Source organism: Sylvia atricapilla, chromosome 1 (genome assembly GCF_009819655.1).
Source record: "Sylvia atricapilla isolate bSylAtr1 chromosome 1, bSylAtr1.pri, whole genome shotgun sequence".
NCBI lineage: Eukaryota > Metazoa > Chordata > Aves > Passeriformes > Sylviidae > Sylvia > Sylvia atricapilla.
The window spans coordinates 49,848,172-49,866,797 of record NC_089140.1 but is presented as its reverse complement, the minus strand read 5'-3'; the positions used below and the strand labels follow the sequence as shown (position 1 = coordinate 49,866,797).

General features: G+C 39.6%; 2 protein-coding genes across 7 annotated transcripts in view; one reads left to right on the top strand and one right to left on the bottom strand.

The window, feature by feature from the left end:
* The window catches only part of FBXL2 (F-box and leucine rich repeat protein 2), a 411,994-nt gene that overhangs the window by 43,553 nt on the left and 349,815 nt on the right, over positions 1 to 18,626 (top strand). For 3 of the 4 annotated variants that reach the window (XM_066322431.1, XM_066322419.1, XM_066322439.1), the window contains 4 exons: positions 1,092 to 1,136; positions 1,423 to 1,479; positions 5,217 to 5,429; positions 6,380 to 8,260. In XM_066322431.1, the coding sequence (XP_066178528.1) occupies positions 1,092 to 1,136; positions 1,423 to 1,479; positions 5,217 to 5,429; positions 6,380 to 6,487 (423 nt within the window). In that variant the 3' untranslated portion in view covers positions 6,488 to 8,260. Of the gene's footprint in view, positions 1 to 1,091; positions 1,137 to 1,422; positions 1,480 to 5,216; positions 5,430 to 6,379; positions 8,261 to 18,626 lie in introns of those variants that run through there. The other variant, XR_010743969.1, reaches the window with a different exon arrangement.
* The window catches only part of UBP1 (upstream binding protein 1), a 35,887-nt gene continuing 25,740 nt past the window's right edge, over positions 8,480 to 18,626 (bottom strand). For 2 of the 3 annotated variants that reach the window (XM_066322384.1, XM_066322405.1), the window contains 8 exons: positions 16,445 to 16,548; positions 15,722 to 15,776; positions 15,444 to 15,537; positions 13,998 to 14,088; positions 13,222 to 13,328; positions 11,727 to 11,869; positions 11,096 to 11,147; positions 8,480 to 10,363 (listed from right to left, as the gene is read on the bottom strand). In XM_066322384.1, the coding sequence (XP_066178481.1) occupies positions 10,326 to 10,363; positions 11,096 to 11,147; positions 11,727 to 11,869; positions 13,222 to 13,328; positions 13,998 to 14,088; positions 15,444 to 15,537; positions 15,722 to 15,776; positions 16,445 to 16,548 (684 nt within the window). In that variant the 3' untranslated portion in view covers positions 8,480 to 10,325. The remainder of the gene's footprint in view (positions 10,364 to 11,095; positions 11,148 to 11,726; positions 11,870 to 13,221; positions 13,329 to 13,997; positions 14,089 to 15,443; positions 15,538 to 15,721; positions 15,777 to 16,444; positions 16,549 to 18,626) is intronic. The other variant, XM_066322394.1, reaches the window with a different exon arrangement.

The window sequence follows — 18,626 nt, the reverse complement described above, 5'->3', positions numbered from 1 at the left end:
AATCAGCATATAATAGATTGTTCTGAGAATAACTTTAAATTACAGAATACTTACATTATACATTATAACCTATAAGCACTTGTGCCCTTGTTCATGCTGTAAATATGTAGAGTAAGCATATTAGAGGTGTCAAATGCTTCATGTTAGACTTGCGTGCTTGCTGATTAAGAAATCTGAACACAAAAATTATACTCTGTAAATGGGATTTATGCTGCTGATATTTAATGTGAATGAAAAGGGTATTTTTTGGTAGCCACAGTGGTTAAACAGAGTGGTTTTCTAATTCTCCAGCACTACATCCTCAGGCTGTTGGTAGTCACCTCAAGCCTGCTCTTAAACCTCCTTTTTTCTGTTCCTGGAAAAAATGGATTGGGAATTGAGCTGAGGTTTGGCACCATGTGGTCTGCTGCAAGGTCACAAGGTTAAATCCTTTTCTTGAAATGAGTCATGATTAAATATTGAGAGCACTTCTGAAAGCTTGCTGGGGGTCTCTCAGAATGTTGCTCTGAGAAAATTGCTTGTATAGGTGTGATATGCAGCTTCCTTCCACCCTTAAAGGAGACCCTATTTTAATACTTTCAGCATTCACTGGTGAAGCAATTTGGTTTTAAGGCTTCTTTCTAATATACGACAACAAAGAGAAGTGTGCCATGGGCTTAAGTGTGTTCCAGATGAGTGCAGCTGATAAACGCAGAAGTTGGGTTCATGTGTGTGCAGATGAGTTTGCTTTAGTGCACAGGCCGTAAATACCATGGGTTTGGAGTGAGGGGGGAGGGGAAGCAGGACTGCTGAGCACTGGTATGTCCTGTTCAAACCCTACAGGACAAGGAGGAGACATTTCACTTCATAGGAGAAAGACTGACATTTAGACGCTTCACAGGGAGGTGGGGTATTGCTTGTTAATTCATCTGTTTATTTCTTCTAACAATATTTTTGTTTTGTGATGGTCATCAAATATTTGAAGGGAATTAGATCACAGTTTCCTCTTACAAGCTGTGCTGTCCCGTATTATAAGCCCTGTGCAGGATTTTATGTCTATATGTTGTTTTATTTAATTTTTTGTTTATCTGTTCATTTTTTGTTTATTGTAGAATTGCCATGAGCTGGAGAAGATGGACTTGGAAGAGTGTGTTTTGGTGAGATTTAATATGAAAAGAAATATTGAATGTCCAGTGTAAGAATGCAATACATTAACACCTTCGTCTAGATGTTCTTTGGGTTTTATAAATAGTGTTGTATTTATGGTAGGAAATAAAAATAATTATTGAGAAATTATAAACAGGGAAATGGTTGGAGAGTAACAGGTGATGGGTTGTTTTCCAGAAATAACAGAACCCTCATCTGGTAGAGAGGTACCTTATTTGAGGGTTGCCTCTCCTGTTGTGTTGCTTATGGCTGATGTTTGGTTTCTTTTATTCCCAGATAACTGACAGCACATTGATACAACTTTCCATACACTGTCCAAAGCTGCAAGCATTGGTAAGTGTAACCTCTGCTCTGTGGCCTGTGATGCTCCCCCCAAATGACATACACAACTCCTGCTGTACAAACCCAGGCTGTTCACTTTGTATATAGGAATAATTCCTGAATAATTCCTGATGTACAGGGACACTGTGCAAAATATGTGCAAGTTTCATAAGTATTCAAAAAACAGCACATTAATCCTAAAATATTTACATGCATGCATTGTGTGATTAAAAACATGTTACCAAATCAGTGAGTAAAAACAAGAAAGCTTTTATTTTATGATTAATATCCTTCAAGTATGATTCCTTACATATTTGATTTAACTTAAAGCACTTAGATCCTTTATGGATATTCTCAAGTGTTCAGTAATGGTTTTCTTAGGGAGTATGACACTTCACATCAAAAACTGAATAAACAAAACCACCCAGAGAAGACAAATATAATCACTCTGTAAGCAGTTTTGCATGCAAGCACTTTTTTCCAAGGACTACATTTACATAACAAATTATGGAAGGTTTCCTAGGACTTGACTTTTGAACATAACTGGAGAGAATTGAGAGTGGGGTACCCTGCTTACTGGATTTCAAAGAACTGTTTTCTAGGGAGTGGTGGCTTAGATCTTTCAGATCATCAAAACCAATTTGAGGTAATATAAATTTGTCTGTTCTTCAATCAAGATACTTGAAAATTGCCAGACTGTTCTTACAGGAGGAGCTCCTGTATTTCAGATCAGTTGTCCTCTAGTGTAGATTTGTTATAACTGCTTAGATCTACATGAGAGAACAAGTTCTTTTTAATCTGTTCTTAGATGGGATTAAAGGAAGGTGTTCTGCTTCCTTAATTACATTGTGTTATGATTAGTGTTACCCAGTGTTACTAAGGTAGCAGCATGAGGAAAGATGGCTTTTAAAAGGAGCTTGTTCACAATTCTATATTGTTGGGTTTTTTGATTTTCTTTATCAACTGTCCAGCTTCATTTCTGAACCATCATTCTTGATGTCAAACTGAGTTGTCAGGAGATGTGGAGCCATTTATATGGGACATATTTTTGCATTGTAATCCCAGTTGCAGCCAGTTCTTGCAAGAGATCCTTTGTATCGGTTCTGTCAGTGCTTCAACAGAGATACCATAAAACCTCATAAATCCCAAGTGCTTTTTTCTGAGCCTGCTCCTCTGTGCTGGCATTTGTGTGTTTGCCCACAGACAGGGAAGTGTGGTGTTGGTAAAACATCACAGCTTTTCTAAGGGAACCAGAAAACTCAATTTCTTTGGTGTATATATATGTTTATATATATATCTTTATATAAAACTTGTGGGTAGGAAGGATACATACTCAGAGATTGTGTGTGAACAGCAGTGCCTGAGAATTACAGGGAAAGACAAGACAAGCAGGTGCCAAATACAGTGCATGCACTAATCTTGGTGCTTCCAATGTCCTGTGAACTCCCTTGCAGTTGTGCTGTAGTGTATTTGGAGTTAGAACAAATATTTTGGAGTTGCAGAGATCAATTTTGGATTTGCTTTTGTCATGTTTGGAGACTCAGTAGGTGGTGGGAATAGGCAAATCTTCTTCAGTATCAGAGTGCTTTATTGCCTAATGTACTTAAGAAGTAATTTCTGGTTAAAGTATTTAATTGAACTTTTAAATTAGTAGAGCAACTCTGAAATACTCATGATAGTCTGAAGATGAGAAGACAATTGAATACTTCATAGCATGTGAAGTTCTCACAGTATGGCATGCCATACTTGATTTATGCACAGCATTTAGTATGTATTAAGACACACACGCACAAAAATTTTTGACCATATATCTTTGTTCTTAAGATTTCAAGCAATTGTCTTTGTTAAATTCCACACTCTTAATGCTTTTTAGCAGGCTTAGAAAGTCAGAAAAATCCTGTGGTTTAATATGAAGTGTGTATAATTTGGCATATTTGTTCTACAAAGTTCTACGAACTCAGCTGTACATCCTGTATTGTCCTTGCAGTACCAAATACTGTGTCCCAGGAAAGCTGATTTTATAAGCTGCTTACTTCCTGGGATGGAATACACCTAATTAGCCAACAACTCCACAGAACCTCCTGTCCTTCCTTGGAACAGCAGGTCTGTTATGAATGTTGGTTAACCCTGCAGCTGCTGATTGTTCCCAGGCTCTGAGCCAAACCAAATGTTCAGAGCACGTACACAGAGAAAGGAAATACAGGAGAGAGCTGACGTGTTTGAAGACTTGAGAGAGTACCTGAATGGGTGTCAAGAGTTAAAACACTGTTGGTAGGGGTAAGCACTTAATTTCTGCTGTCTTTGGGAGACAATTTGTCCTTGTGGTGTTGCTTGGAGTCGCTGATGGCTGCTCACACTTGGTGTGTTAAATTGGACCAGCTAGAGTTGAAGGGAAGCTGCCAAGGCAGGTCCTGTCAGACTCAGGAGAGATGCAGACCTGTCTCCCAGCCTTTCTCGGGTCCCCTGTTCATTCTGTAGAGCAAAGGTGAAAAAGGTTGAGGGCAAATTGTTTCAAAAGCAGGACAGACCCCATGTGTCTGGTAGCAGGAAGGAAATGTTCATGACTGTAGCTGAAGTGAAGTAAGGTTGGAAGTCCCTGTATTGCCCTGTCAGGCTGGAATGAAAAGATGTGTTGTACCCAGAGAAGGGAAAGGTTTCATGTTAGAGTTGGGGGATTGGCAGGAGGTCCTTTTGAGCACTGCTATTTGCTTGCTCTGAGTTAAAAAGTGCTTTTAGACTGCTGCAAGTGTTTCTTCATCAGTTGAAAAAAACAATTTGAGGTAAGGAAATGCTACTTCAGAACCAGGCACTGTTAGACTTAGGTACAAGTACAGGCAAAACACAGGGCTGAGCATAAAGGAAGGCGCTAGCTTAGAGCCCAGGGCAAGAGGAGTAGAGTTCACAGATCCTGTACGTATCACTGGGGAAGGCTTGAGAGCATTCATTTCAGTGTGACAAGGAGTGGGTTTTTAAGCCACCTCTGAGGAATGTGTTTCCTGTTGTCATCATCCATGCTTCTCCAAAAGTCATGAATTCCCTGAAGAAATGAGGAGAGTGCTTTATGTGGTGCCACTGCCTGAGATGTAAATCATTTTCTGTATTCTTGAAATTCAAGGGAGTAAAAAATATGCTGAAGAGGAGCAGATTTTTTTGGTTTATAATGCTGACTGTTGCAGAAAAGACTGCTCCTGCAGCTGTACAAGATGTTTATTGCTCCTTGTCTGTACAGCCTGAGGTGCCAAATGTTCATGTCTTGTTCTCTTTTTTTGAATCATTATTTGGCAAATCAGTCCATTGTGATTGTTCTCTTTGTCTATGTGGGCTTGCACAGGCTTGGTCCTGGTGTATGTATGAGAACATGGCAGCTGTGAAACAGTAACCCCTGAGTAGACATTCATCTGATCTGGTATGTTCTCCATCATCCTTTGAAGTTGTTTCTGGCACAATGCTGTTTGCACTGTATGGGACAATTGGAAAAGAATTCCCACATTCTTAGAGAGCACAGGGGCCTGAGGAGTTTTGCCAGTGATGTGTTTTGGGACTCAGCTTCTTTTGAAGCAAAGTTAAAATCAAGTACAGCCATTTTGTTAAGTCAAGCAGTTTCTTTTTTTACTCTTCTGGATTTCAGCTGTGAATTATTTGTAGCTATTTAACCACTGGAATGAAGGAGGTTGAAGAGGACTTTTGATGTCCAGAGGCTCGAGTAACTTAGGACTGAGAGATGTTAATTGTTTGCCCCTCTGTTTTAGAGCTTATCTCACTGTGAACTGATCACTGATGATGGGATTCTTCACCTGAGCAACAGCACGTGTGGGCACGAGAGGCTGCAGGTGCTGGAGCTCGATAACTGTCTCCTCATCACAGACGTGACTCTGGAACACCTGGAGAACTGCCACAACCTGGAGAGAATTGAGCTGTACGACTGTCAGCAAGTCACACGAGCTGGGATCAAACGGATCAGAGTATGTGTTTCCTGGCTTGTTCCCTTGGAAAAGCCAGACATGTTGGTACTGCTTGAGACTGTAGGAGTCCTACAGGTGTCCCAGGCAAGGAAAGCTGGATAAACAGTCTGATTGTCCTTCTGTTAGGTCCCCATAGGTGTAACTTCCCTGTATGAACAGCAATAATTGTCAGTTCTGATACATGACATTTTGCTGCTGGAATGATGAGCTCTTATCTTCTTACTGTATTTTTTTCAAATACAGGCCTCTGTTTTTAGGATGGTGTAGCGGCATGGTTTATATGTTACATATATATATGTATATCATAAAAGATATGTTAACACACAGAGCCAGCAGTAAAATATCTGCATGAATATTTCAGTTGGTGGGCTGTAGGGCCCTCAGGCCCTGGAATCTAGCCCCAAACCGTTTCTCTGAGTATCTCAGCCATTAGGTCAGGGACCACCACCTGCCTTGAAATGATAAACCTGTCCGTAGCTTTGTATCCCAAATTGTGTTCAAACAAATGTAAAGTGGAAAGCTCATGCCTGATAGTGATTCAAACTGAGGGCAGAAGCACAATTCTATTTCATGCTGCTTTCCAGGATGAGAACAGCAGTGGGAATATGGGAGAGAAGGTTCAGACAAGTTGTCCTTCAGTAGGGCAGGGTCCATCCCTCTTCCCTCTGCACCAGAACATGTGCCTCTCCTGATGCAGAGCTGTCTAGGGTCACCAGTGCTTTGTTGGGGAAGCAGGGCAAACTGTGTGTCCAGAAACTGGTGTGCCTCAGCTGGATGGGTGAAGAGGAATTACATGTGAGAAGACAGCTTGGCTGGTATCCACTGTTTAGATGCTTTCTTTATAGCTAACTAACCTTAATGAGATAGCACTTGCTGGCACAGCAGTGTGCTGCTTCTCTTTTCAGTTGTGTTCTTTTTCTCCCATTGTAATGCAGCCTTCTCACCCACAGGCTCATCTACCTCACGTGAAAGTTCATGCTTACTTCGCTCCAGTGACTCCCCCTCCGTCGGTTGGAGGGAGCGGACAGCGCCTGTGCAGATGCTGTATTATCCTCTGACAGCCAGTGCAGCCACACAGAAAACGTGGTTGAAGAATGAGACGGCAAGTCAGCAGAAGGAGTTGGTTTCCTGACAAGTCCTAATGGTGGTGTTTGGTCATCTAGTTTTGTGACAAGAAAAGCATTTTTTTTTCCAGGTAAAATCTTAATGTTATGTGCAGCTGTGGATTAAGTTGGTGATGCTTTGGTTTGTATTAGTAACTCCTTCCTTCTGTTGGCATGAGAACTGCGGTACCGTGTCACACATATGGGCATTGCAGCGTAGCAGCTACTCAGTGGAAGTTCACCAAACTTGGAAGTTAATTTGCATTTGTCAGCACTGGTGTGAAGTTCTGCTGTAATGTGGGGCTCGAGGCTGCCACAACAAGGAGCCTGCTGTTCTGTAATATACACCACAGATAAAGTATCAGGTTTAAGAACAAATCAGCTTTAGATGATGTTGACCAAAAAGTGCAAAGTAATCATAAGCTCTTACAGTGAAACAGCAGCTTGTTCTTTTTCATGATTCAGCTTCGTATTTAATTACGTAACAGGACATAGTAGTTAATATCAAAAGATAAGGTAGTACCTTCAAGATACCCATAGAACTAGAAGTACTTCCCAAGTTTTTGGACTTGGTTCAGTTGAACTCTGCTCATACAAAGCTTGCCCGTTGCACGTTCTGCCCAATGCCATCGGCCTTGAACGGGGTTAAGAAATCCACTGTGGTAGAGCCTGTGCACTCTACTGTACCTGCTGCCACAGCCATCCATGGTGCTTCCGCCAGTGCCATCCCCACTGCCTCCGGGACTGCCACAGGGTGGAAGGAAAGGATGCAGCGCTTCCAGGAGGAGGGGGTGTAGCACACATGCTTTTCTACAGATGAATGGAAAACAGGTTCAGCTACAGACAACAGGATGGAGCAAGGAATTCAGTTTAGCCCACCCATATTAGGGACAAGCATATGGGCTCATCAGTCTGCAGGCAGGAGTTGAACCATACCAAACCTGTGGTTTTCAAATGTAGAAGCCAAACTCTTCACATATGGTTAAGAAGCTGTCAACTTCTGAATGATAATGATAAAAATCTATGTATTAACTCTTAAGGCCATGCTTTCATCCTTAGTTTTTCAGTGCTAGACGATTAGATAAACTTTTTTATATAAAGCAATTTAATTATCTGAGAGAAACTACTTGACAGTTCAGAAAGCTTTTTTTGTGTAAGTTTGACTGTGTGTGTGCGTGTTTTAAGAGTTCAGGGCCTGTGTTTACTGAAAATTAAAAAGCAGTTGGAAAAGCTGCTACTGGACAGTACTGCCATTTCCCCCTGGCAAATTTTAAACGACTTCTAAAAAGGAGCGAGTGTGAACATGAACTTCTGTGGCCACCAATGGCTGGGTTGTGCTCATGACTCACAGAGGACGGGGACAGTAAATTAAGACCTCAGCTTTGGGGTAAATTACACCTTAAACTAGAGTACATGGATTTCTTTATTACTACAAAGTAAGCCAATCTGGGCTTCTCTTGCACAGTAGTGGAGTGCTGTTACAACCATACTTAAGAGTTCCATTCAGACAGTGCTGGTCTAATGAGAGTTACAACCAGATTTTATTCTCAACTGTACCAGGGCAGTCATTGGTACCAGTATGTCAAGATGTGTTGCCTTTTGTTGGCTCATTTTTTTTTCTAAGACCATAATGAACCTTGTAAGTCTATCGCATTGAAGATGTACAAAAACAAATGGAACCTACTCTGATATAGGACAAATAAACAATCAGCTGATGTCAAACTTGAATTTGTTGGCATTATTTAAAAACTAAGCAAGATTTCTACTAGAAGCAGAAGATCTATGTGAATGCACTGTGTGGAGGATATACTGCAGGGCTGGTTTACTTCCCTACCTTGACCTACAATTCTTGCTAGGGCAGGTCTTGCAGTTAATCTGAATCTTAACAATGGACTGTCTCTAATGTGGGTGGGGGGAAAAAGAGAAGTAAGCAAAAAGAAAAGCACATTTACAAAATTATTGAAAAACATTTATTATACTTAAATTGAAATGTGTACATCTTATTAAAAAACAAAAGCCATTTGCTGGTGCCATAATTTAATTCCAATTTCAAGTGAGCTGGACAAACTACTGTACAACTTTCAATATTCTTTAAAATTAGATATTTGGATACTTTCCAATCAAGGATTTTTCCACTTTTATAAAACATTTGGATTTGAATATGGTGTGAGCTAAAAAGACACAAATGTCAGTTCAGGAAAATACTAGGACCAAACAATACCTAAAAATGAACAACTTATAGGCAGAAATGTTTAAGTACATAAAATTTAACTTTCAGTGCAGAAAAAAAACCCAAACCAAAAATAGGAAAAAAACTCTAGGTTTGATGAATTTAAACTTTCAAAATGCTACAGCTTTCAGAAGCTTTTCTGCTAAGCACTTGAGCCAGTTATGAAAGGGGAAATGAAAAAGTCAAAGTTGCTTTTTTACATGCTGTAGTATTGGTTTACATGGAACACCGCAGCATAAAAAGCAAAGTCTTCCCAAGCTTTTAAGCCAGAGATCAAGTTGGAACTTTCCAAAGGCACAGAATAACAGCTCTGAAACTGTCACCTACTACCTCTGGAAATACTCCCCTCTAAGTACCTAATCAACTGAAACTTAATGTTAGCCTAGGAAATGCTGTGCCATGACTTTACAAGACACATCCAAAATACCAAGAAAGCACATTGCCTGTTTCAGAGAAAAGGAAATATTTGGTCATATGGAAGAGGCACTGTAACAGGTGTACAGTATGGATGGATGGAGGGTACAGAAAGGTGGTCAACTGAAAAGGTAAGAAGAGATTTGTCCAGAATAGGAGCTCCAGCAGGGCATTCACCTGCTGGGAAGGAGACTTACAGGGTGTGTATTTAGTGTTTCTCAAGCAATTTATTCGATGCTGCTGAAAGCTATGACAGCCCTGTGGTGCCAGTGGGTCATCTTCCCTCATCAGCATAATTCCACTGAAAACCCCACTTCTCACTGCCAGTACTTTTAAACCCACAATTTTACAAGCAAAGAGTTAAACTGCAGCAGTGCTCCGCAGAGAACCTAGGAAACTAAACATAAAGGATGCATAGGCAATTTTTTTCCATTAAATTCATTAAAGCAAAACACAATTACTTGGTACCCCATAGGATTTATATTAATCCCTCCAATAAGGTACTATTGATAATGCAGTTTGCTGCATGCATATATTGCATCTGTCTAGGGCTTCTTAAAAGCCCTGTTCTGGCATTTACACTTCTTACATACACTCTTATACACAATTTACACGGGAAGCTGTTTTGACAGCTTTACTCTCAAAGACCTGACAACCTGATCACTATCACCTTAACTACTCATCTCCACACAGATTAGCATGTGCTCTGCTAACATCAAAAAATAAAACCAGCGTAAGGTACAAGCACGTAATAGACAAACTGGCACAGAAAGGTAAATGCCCCAAAATAAGTTTACATTCATCTCCAACTGGATACAGATAACAGAGAAGCAGCACTGCTTCACTTCTATAAACTGTATCTACTGGCCATAGTTTGCCTTATTTCAGTGAAGGGCAAGCACCTTTGCTTACATTGTCTTCCATGCCTGTACAGAAGCTGTCATGGCATTATACCTCTCATGAGGACACTTAGCTATGGCAGTGATAAGAAAGTTCACCTATCAAACAGCTCATTAGAAAGGTCATTTTGTGTTTTCAATATGAAACATCTTATACAGTGAAGTTAGATCTAAGGTTTTGGATGATCTTCATAATCTTTAGGCAGGATTTCATTCTGCATTGGAGTATCAGTCTAGCAAGTGTGTGATGTCACTTCAGAATTATATGGAAGCCTTCTCCATTTTCAGCTGAAAAAGACGAAGGAAATGTCAGTTTGTCTTTCTTGAACAGAATCACAGAAATACAAGCCAATGCACCAAAACATCCAAGTATGGACTTGGTTTTGAAAATAAACTCATCTACAACAAGAACTTAAAAGTTTTCTACTTGTGCTAAACAAAAATGTTACGATTAATGATTTTTAAGTGGACCTTCAAATAGGGACAGTTTCTGTAGGTAAAGTTTGCACAGAATCAAACTTGTCCACTGGTTAGAGCCATTTGCTGGCAACTTGTATCAGAAATAAATTGGAGTTCTGTAAGAGAGTGGGATTCAAAAACAGCCTACTGAAGATGACTGTTGACTAGCAGAGAAAGAACAGAATGTTATGCTCAGTTCTGCTCATTCTCAGGACTCAGTTAAGATTCAGTTTCTGAACTTCAGAGGTACTACTGCCAGGATTTTGGTATTTTTTTTACCTACTTTGAAACGTCACCATTCTCAACAATTTTTAGCAACATCATGATCCAGTGATGGCTGACTGAATTTTACATAAGGTTTGTTACTGAATCCTGCACTGGTTCTGAACTGAAAGCTTGGAGAAGAGCCTGAGATGCTACACAGAAGTTGAAATCTGGCTAGGAGAGGAAGAACTCTGAATATCATCTGCCATTGTGTATGCAAAACTTTTATTATTTTTAAGGAAGGCTCCTTGCTGGAATAAACAATTAAGTTTTAGACTGTAAGAAAAGACAACGTACCTTTTATTGTGGTGAATAAGAAACAACTCTCGTCTTGAAAGTTTTGAACCATCTACAAGAAACAAAGTTTCAAAACTCTCTGAGTATGACCGATTCAAAACACAAAACAAAAACAACCCTCAACAAGCCTGATAATTAAATACAGCCTTTTGTATGCAATTCTGTATTTTTTGTTTTGTTCAGCAAGTGACAAGCATATACCAAATTAAAATCCATTACTATTAAAATACTGCTTTTTACTCTTGTGACAACCAGCTGGGACCCGATTACTGCTGGTTGTGTTTTTGGAACTTTGTGGAGCAAATACTTGAACAAGCAGAGTTCAACAGTGTTTAAATGCTCCCTGCCTTTGGGAGAATAAATATGTACTGAATAATTGCTGCAGCTTCTCAGAACTGTATAAACCAGCTGCCTGTGTCTTCCCATAGTTTCAGTTTAGCCAGGCAGAGGAAGAGTCACATTTAAAGAATCCTTCTGTTTATTTTATTGTAAAGGAAAAAAAACCTCTAAATGTCAGAAAATACTGGGATTGCACTATCAAACAGAAAAAACGGTAATAAATAAGCAAGCATAAGAAAACCCTCCACTCCTAGTCATAAATAAAATGCCAAGAAAATAAAATTTCAATTACCTGATCACTAACAAGGATGTGGATACCTGTGGGACCCTGTCTGTAAACTTGGTTGATCTGATGCAAAGGAATATTAAATGCCAAAGCAAGCTTGCGTGTGACTTCTGAGGCTGCCATCTCCTCTAAGTAGATTGCATGATAAACTGCAAGAAAAAAATCATTTACATAAGCATGATACTAATGGATAACAATAACTATATGAAAAATACCTGAATTTTTTATACTCCAGGCTTTCAGAAATTTTAAAACCTAAAACTTCTGGTTTACTCTCTCCCTGTTCTCACTAAAATCATGAGCTGCCCTAACTTTTCTTTCAGGAAAAAGTCATAAACACAACTCTGATAGGGGGAAGTTTCTATTTGCTCTCAGACTTCCACATTTTTTTCCTGCATCCTGCAAAAAAAGGCACAGTCATGTCAAACAAACTTAAAAATGGATCTTGAGAGCGTCACCTAAAGATGGTTTTGAAAAGCAATTTTGGGCAGTCCCAAAAGAATCAGGTAATACTTACATCCTACTTATGTGCCTATGCTGTTGCTTTAAATACAGATGTAGATTTTGGGTTTCTGGTAATTAAAGACTTCTGCAACTGTCTGAATAAACCTTCTACAGATCATCTCAGAGCTGAATGCAACACAGCAAACAGAACAGTAAGACAAAGCAGCTGTTCACTTTGAAACTTGTATTTACAGTTCTATATCTTTATTTAACAGTCCAAGAAACTCTTGGCAGCTCTAAGTTTGCACGTTCTGGCCTGAGGATATTCTGAGTAAAAAGATGTACTTGACAGCAGCAGTATTTTATTTGCAGATCCTCCTCCACCTCAATTCTTGCACGGAAAATCCACAAGCACTGTTGAAGTAGCCTGTGCAGATTTCAGCTGGGGAGAGAGGTCTCTCAAAGCCAAAAGCAAGAAAAGAATAATTTCAAATTGCTCCATTCTCTTAATTGTAAGGGTGACATGAATTTACAAATAAATGTGACATGAATTTACAAATAAACAGTTATGTTTCTATCTGTGTTGAATCAACACCTGTCAAGAAAATAATACTAAAATCAAGAGCCCATTCACTACTTGGATGTTTTTCCTTGTGCAGTCTCTGTAGTTTTAGTTCAGTTGCACAGAAAATGACAGCAAAATTTAACAAAATGGCAAAGAACTGTTTTATTTGCATGTAGCTTTGACATGCACCTACATTTTTATGATTGATACCTTGTCTGTAACAACATGCCCAGCTGATTCCACAGCTCCTTCATTCACAGCCATGTAATTAGTTAGTTTTATCAATGGACTGAAAACGCTCAGTGGTTTAACCTTGAGAGGTTTCAGGTTCTGTTTGCTGTGTGCTGTTGAAGCAGCAATATGGCTGTTCAGCTATAGTGACAACTTCCCAGGGTTGCTCTGTACGCCAGGCACAGCAGTGCAGGCTCCTCCCTGCTGTTTTCCCTTTCCCACCCATCCTGGTGTCCTGCAGTGAGCCCAGCCGTGCCGTACCGTATATTGCACCGTTGCTGTCGCCGCTGCCCGCGTCCTGGCATTCCAGTTGTAGGCTCCGCAGGGGCTCCTGGCACACGTAGATTGTTAAACGGGGCCTCACGGACCTGCAAGCCAAGGAAATCACAGTCACACAAACGGCTTCGTGCCCTGCAAATACAGAGGCTGATGTGCCACAACTGCAGGTTTGTTATGCTAACGGTACACTTGGTATGTTTTTTATCCTTGAGCCCAAAAAGTTAAATTAATCTCTAAGGAAGTGGTCTCTCAGATGCTGCTGAATTTAAACATTTCAATCCTTTCAGAGCTCCTACAGATGCTGCTTGTTGGACTCCTGCAACAGGACTACTGAGTAACAACACCAGTTCCTCCAGAAGGGCCAAAGGTTCTGAACACCCATTTCAGACAGAATCAGACACCCCCTGGGATGCTGCCTGTGGCAGCACTCAATACCTGTACCTCAAAAATACCTCAAAAGGCCTCAGGTTGTTCTTAGCTCCCCAAATGACCAGCTTTTTGTCCTGGCAATAAATCCATCCATATCCAAGAAACTGGCAGGGCCCAACTGCACTGCTGCAGCCTTACAGCCCACCTGCACCTCACCTGGGCCTGCCCTGGAGGTGTGCACAGGACACACCTCCCGCGTGTGTCCTGTGCGGCCAACCCCGGAGGCAGATCACACAGGCACCAAGGCCTATTCTGACACTAACTTCCCAAATCTCCCAGTTCTAGAATCCCCCACCTCAACTCCCTCAGCCTCACAATCAGCACATCACCTGGATTTCAGTGCATTATACAGCCGAATTCCATCGGCTGGACCACAGATTTGTACCAGATCTTCTCTTGTCAGCTTTAATAAATCAGCACCTGGACAAACACATGAGGATTTAATGACAATTACTGTAGCACATCAATTCTTTCTAAAATAAACTGTACGTTCATTTAAACCAAGAGTAACAAACTTCACCATGACAGAAAAGGAATTTGGGACACAGCAATAAGTAAAATTCAGACCAGGCTCTAGTGAGTGCCAAATAAATCAACCTGTTTTCCAAAGGTGGTGAGTTACAGTTGATGGTGTTTACACCTTTGAAACAGTACAAGAAGTCTGCAAAGCACTCCATTTCTGTGGAGAGAGATGACTGTTCCAGAGACAAAAAATTATTTTTGCTGGCACCCAGGGTAGTGTATTTTGAACACATGCAAAATCCAGAGTAAAAATATTTGTCACACAGTGAATTACCCCAGACATTCAACCACCCATCTATCACTTCCTCTGTGTACTTGAGTTACGACAGTGCACTTGGGTAGAGGGGGTGCTGCTGAAGCAAAAAATAGGAGGACAGATTCTTCTGAGAAGCAGCATGAGTGTCAGCAAAGAAAACACTCTGAAACATAAGTCATTGTAAGAGATGAGTGGGGAAAAGGGAAGAAATAGTCTTGATGCATGAAAACACTCCACAGACTATCCAGGAATGCACAAATAAAAGCAAGCAAAAATGAATGATCACAGCCCTTAAATACTACAGTAAAAACAAACAAACAAACAAACAAAACCAAACAAACACCAAAAAACCAAAACACCACCAAAAACACAAAAAAAACCCCCACAACAAACCAAAACCAGACTTGAGGTAGTATAATAAAAGTCACATATACCACACCTCTTGCTTCAAAATAATGCCAGGCAGCTTGCACCTGACATTTATAAAGATAATAATGAAAAAGAAGAAAAGTCTTCCAAGAGACTTTGTTAGAAATTTGGTACTAAAGTTTATTGAGAATGCTCAGCAACCCTCATACAAGAAGCACAGGTCAAAAACTAACCAGGAGCAGAAGAATAAACCTTCCCAGAGAAAAAGTCTGGTATGAAGGGAATCCTGACATAAGCATGAGCTAAGCCAAGAAGAAGAGAGCTGGCAGCATTCACAACACTGTTCCCATCAAGTGCCACCGAAGAAAAAGGAATTGACTTATGGTGAGTACAATGTCATGCCACCCTTTGCACAATTCCAAAGAAGACTGAAGAAGCAAACAGCAAAACACAGCCTATTGCCACGTCTTGTGTTCAGACATACAGTGGGAACTGCACCACCCTTTAACCAGCAAATTAGTAAATAAATTTGCACAAATATGTATGTCATCATGTTCTTAGAGAACTCTTTTCCTACACAGAACCCGCTCAGTAACACAAAGAAAGAAAAAAGTAAACTAATAGATACCTGAGAAATTTGAAAAAAGCCTTGTATAGGCAGAGAATCTATTCTTGAGCAACCATTGCTGAGTTTCTTGGATTGTGGCTGAAGGATGAAGCTGCTGTAAGAAACAACATTGAATATGAGAATTTGGATACTAAAAAACCCAAACAAAATCCAAGCAATGAAAAAAATCTCCCTCAGTTCAACCTTTCTTAGGACCTACTAACATCAACTGTAAATCAAGTATTCTGAGACAGCTATACAAACACACTTATGATCAATATCAGAAAGCAAACACTCACGTCTCCTGACCCTTGAGAGGTTCCATCTCCTTGATGATTTGGGGAGGAAGAATTGCTACAGATAAAAAACAAGACCAAGTATTACTAGAATTCTATAAACCAAAATATTTAAGCATTGTTGAAAATTAACTTGAAGTTTCCAAAACAATAAATATGACAGTTGAAAGAATTAAAAGAATGCAACTTGGTAAACTTAAGAAAGAGACCATTCCACAGTATATGGATCAGATGACACCACTGTCAGTAATTTTTGGATGCAGTGCAGGTTTGATTACAGTAGTTTAATTAATGCCTCAATACAAAAAGTTTTTACCAATGCAATTTTTGTTGAAAAGCTTTTGAAGATATTTGTTGGGGCTTTTTCTGGCAAATTATACGGTGTATGATGGAGATGAAGACTGTTCTTACTGAAGAAAGCTAAAAATAGTTTCCATAGACAAAGACTAAATTACAGCAGTTAAAAAGTAAAGTATTTGCTATGTGACAAAGGACAAGAAGTTGTTTTAAAAAACGTATAGTAAGAAAGAAAGATGGTGAGGCAGAAGCAGTTACCTTATAACTGAACTGTGTGATACAAATGTCATACTCCAAAATGAATATATAGCTCAAAACAATTTCCCAATTCACCAGTGAAACAGAGCACAGTTGAATTTACTGAGAAAAAAATTTGAATAAGCATGATTAAAATGTTGCCTTTAATGGGGATACAGAATAGAAACTTACCTGTCTGGGACACTGTAGGTGTTATGCTGAGCAGAGGTGAAAGTTGGAGCAGGAGTAGGACTGTTGTTTACAAATGTTGTAGGAGTATCAGGCCATGGTGAGCACTGAAGATAAAGAATTAAAACTTAAGTTTCTCTTGACAACACCTTTTTTATGCTGATGCACACTTCTGTCATTTAAAGCCAGGTGTTTATCCACAGAGTATTCTGATTCGCAGTTCCAAATAAAGACTCCCTCTATCCCACACATTACATGCAGATATTCCAGGTAAAAAATCAGCTCTGTTTTATCTTGTTCTTTTATGAAGACTTCTATTTATACTGTCTTCTCTTTAAAAAAATGAAAGTGTTATTGATGAAAGTGACAAAAGACCTGTACAGATTATTCAGTTTAAAGCAAAACCAACCAACCCCCAGCCACCTGCTGGAAAGAAAGTCTTTTATCCTGCACAGGATAAAAGGGCTGTTTAAACTGCAGGAATAATGACATGACAAAAGTGTTCTGTAATAGTAAGTAAAGCTATGAAGCTAGATTGCACCTTGTGGATAAGTTTAATGTCTCTGTCCTGAGAGCAATCAAATACAAACAGAATTTTCAGTGGAAATTTGGTGAATTCACAATTTTTAATAATTTTCTGCAGGACTAAAATTATGCTTACTTACATGGACTAATTTTTCTGAACTGCTTGGTAAACCAAAATTTTTAAACAACCTTAAGTCATCACATATTTGATAAGCCAGCTGTCCAATTTTGTAAGGTTTTGGCGGTTTTGTTTGTTTTGGGTTTTTGTTGTTGTTGTTTTGGGTTGTTTTTTGGGTTTTTTTTTGTATTTTTTAATATCATGATAAAGCTTTCCGAAACAAGGCTACCTTTTAATGCTTCCAACAGTACTAAAAATCCAGTATTTCAAAGAAAAAACCAAACAAGTTCTGATATGCTCAAAGACATCATTAAAACAAGCAACCAGCCCAAGATCAGGTAAGCCAAGACCATGCCTGTTAAGACAACAAAGATATCTGATAAACTTATCAGGTACCAGCTAAATACCTTGTAAGAAATTTCCAGATTTATATCATAGCCTTGTAGAACAGGCTGGAGGGGAACAACTATGACTTAATACCAATAGAAACTTGTTTCAACAACTTTGTGTTGAATAATCCTCCCTCTGTCTGGGGGAAACGGTAAATAAGGGCAACGCCAGCTGCCACCTTCTGTAAGAGAGTCAGCAACATTTCTGTTGTGGACCCATCTTCATTTGTCAACATAAGATGGCAAGTTCCCCAGCACAGCACATGGAATTAAAATAAATTTGTCTTGTAAGCAAATAGCTTAAAAATGTGTCTCTTTAGCTGTCTGAGATTTGACTCAAACCAGCATTTTTGTTAGCCACAGTGTCCTCCACACAGAGCATGCTCCTCTATGACGTGGTAGGGTGACACATTCCTCCTCCAAACCTGTATATTTCCACCCCTTGTCTCTCGTCTCAAGCTCATTTAACATTAACCTCAAAGATGTTACATCAGGTAGTTACAAGTAGCCTCCATTCCCCAAATATGTGATCCAAAGCTGTAATTTTAAAATAAAAGCTCAACATAGTAAAATTAACTTTGTTCTTCTGAAATACTTTGAAAGTGCAATTAAAATTCGTTAATTTTGTGACATTCTCTTCCTAAATTTTAATCCAAGATGTTTATGTGGACACAGATTCAAGTTTCACATCCTTGGCCACCATTCCCACACAAGATTCTAGCCACAATATATTTAAATTCAGGGGCAGAGAAGAATGCACTGGTGCCAGAGAACACCTTGTGAGCCATTCCCAAGGTAGGTACTGCAGTGTTTCTGTCCTTCAAACCCAGCTGAAGTTCTTCACAATGAAGCCCTGAGTTTAAATCCAGGAAGAAGCACATTTCAAGTATTCAGAAAAACAAAATCCCAACCCAAAGCAAGTAGCCTTTCTTCACCCATAAACATGCTTTCCTGTCTTGTCTCCCATTCCAGCAAAACCACCACTACCTATCCACTGAGACTCAACAGGCTGGTTAAAAGAAACAATGAATAGTAAGTGTAATACTACTGCAACACATCTGTTGCCTCTGCTCTCCTTGTTTCTGTCTTACAGGTAGGGGAGGGAAAAATGAGTATTTGAGCACCAAGATACTTAATCCTGAAAGGTTAAAGG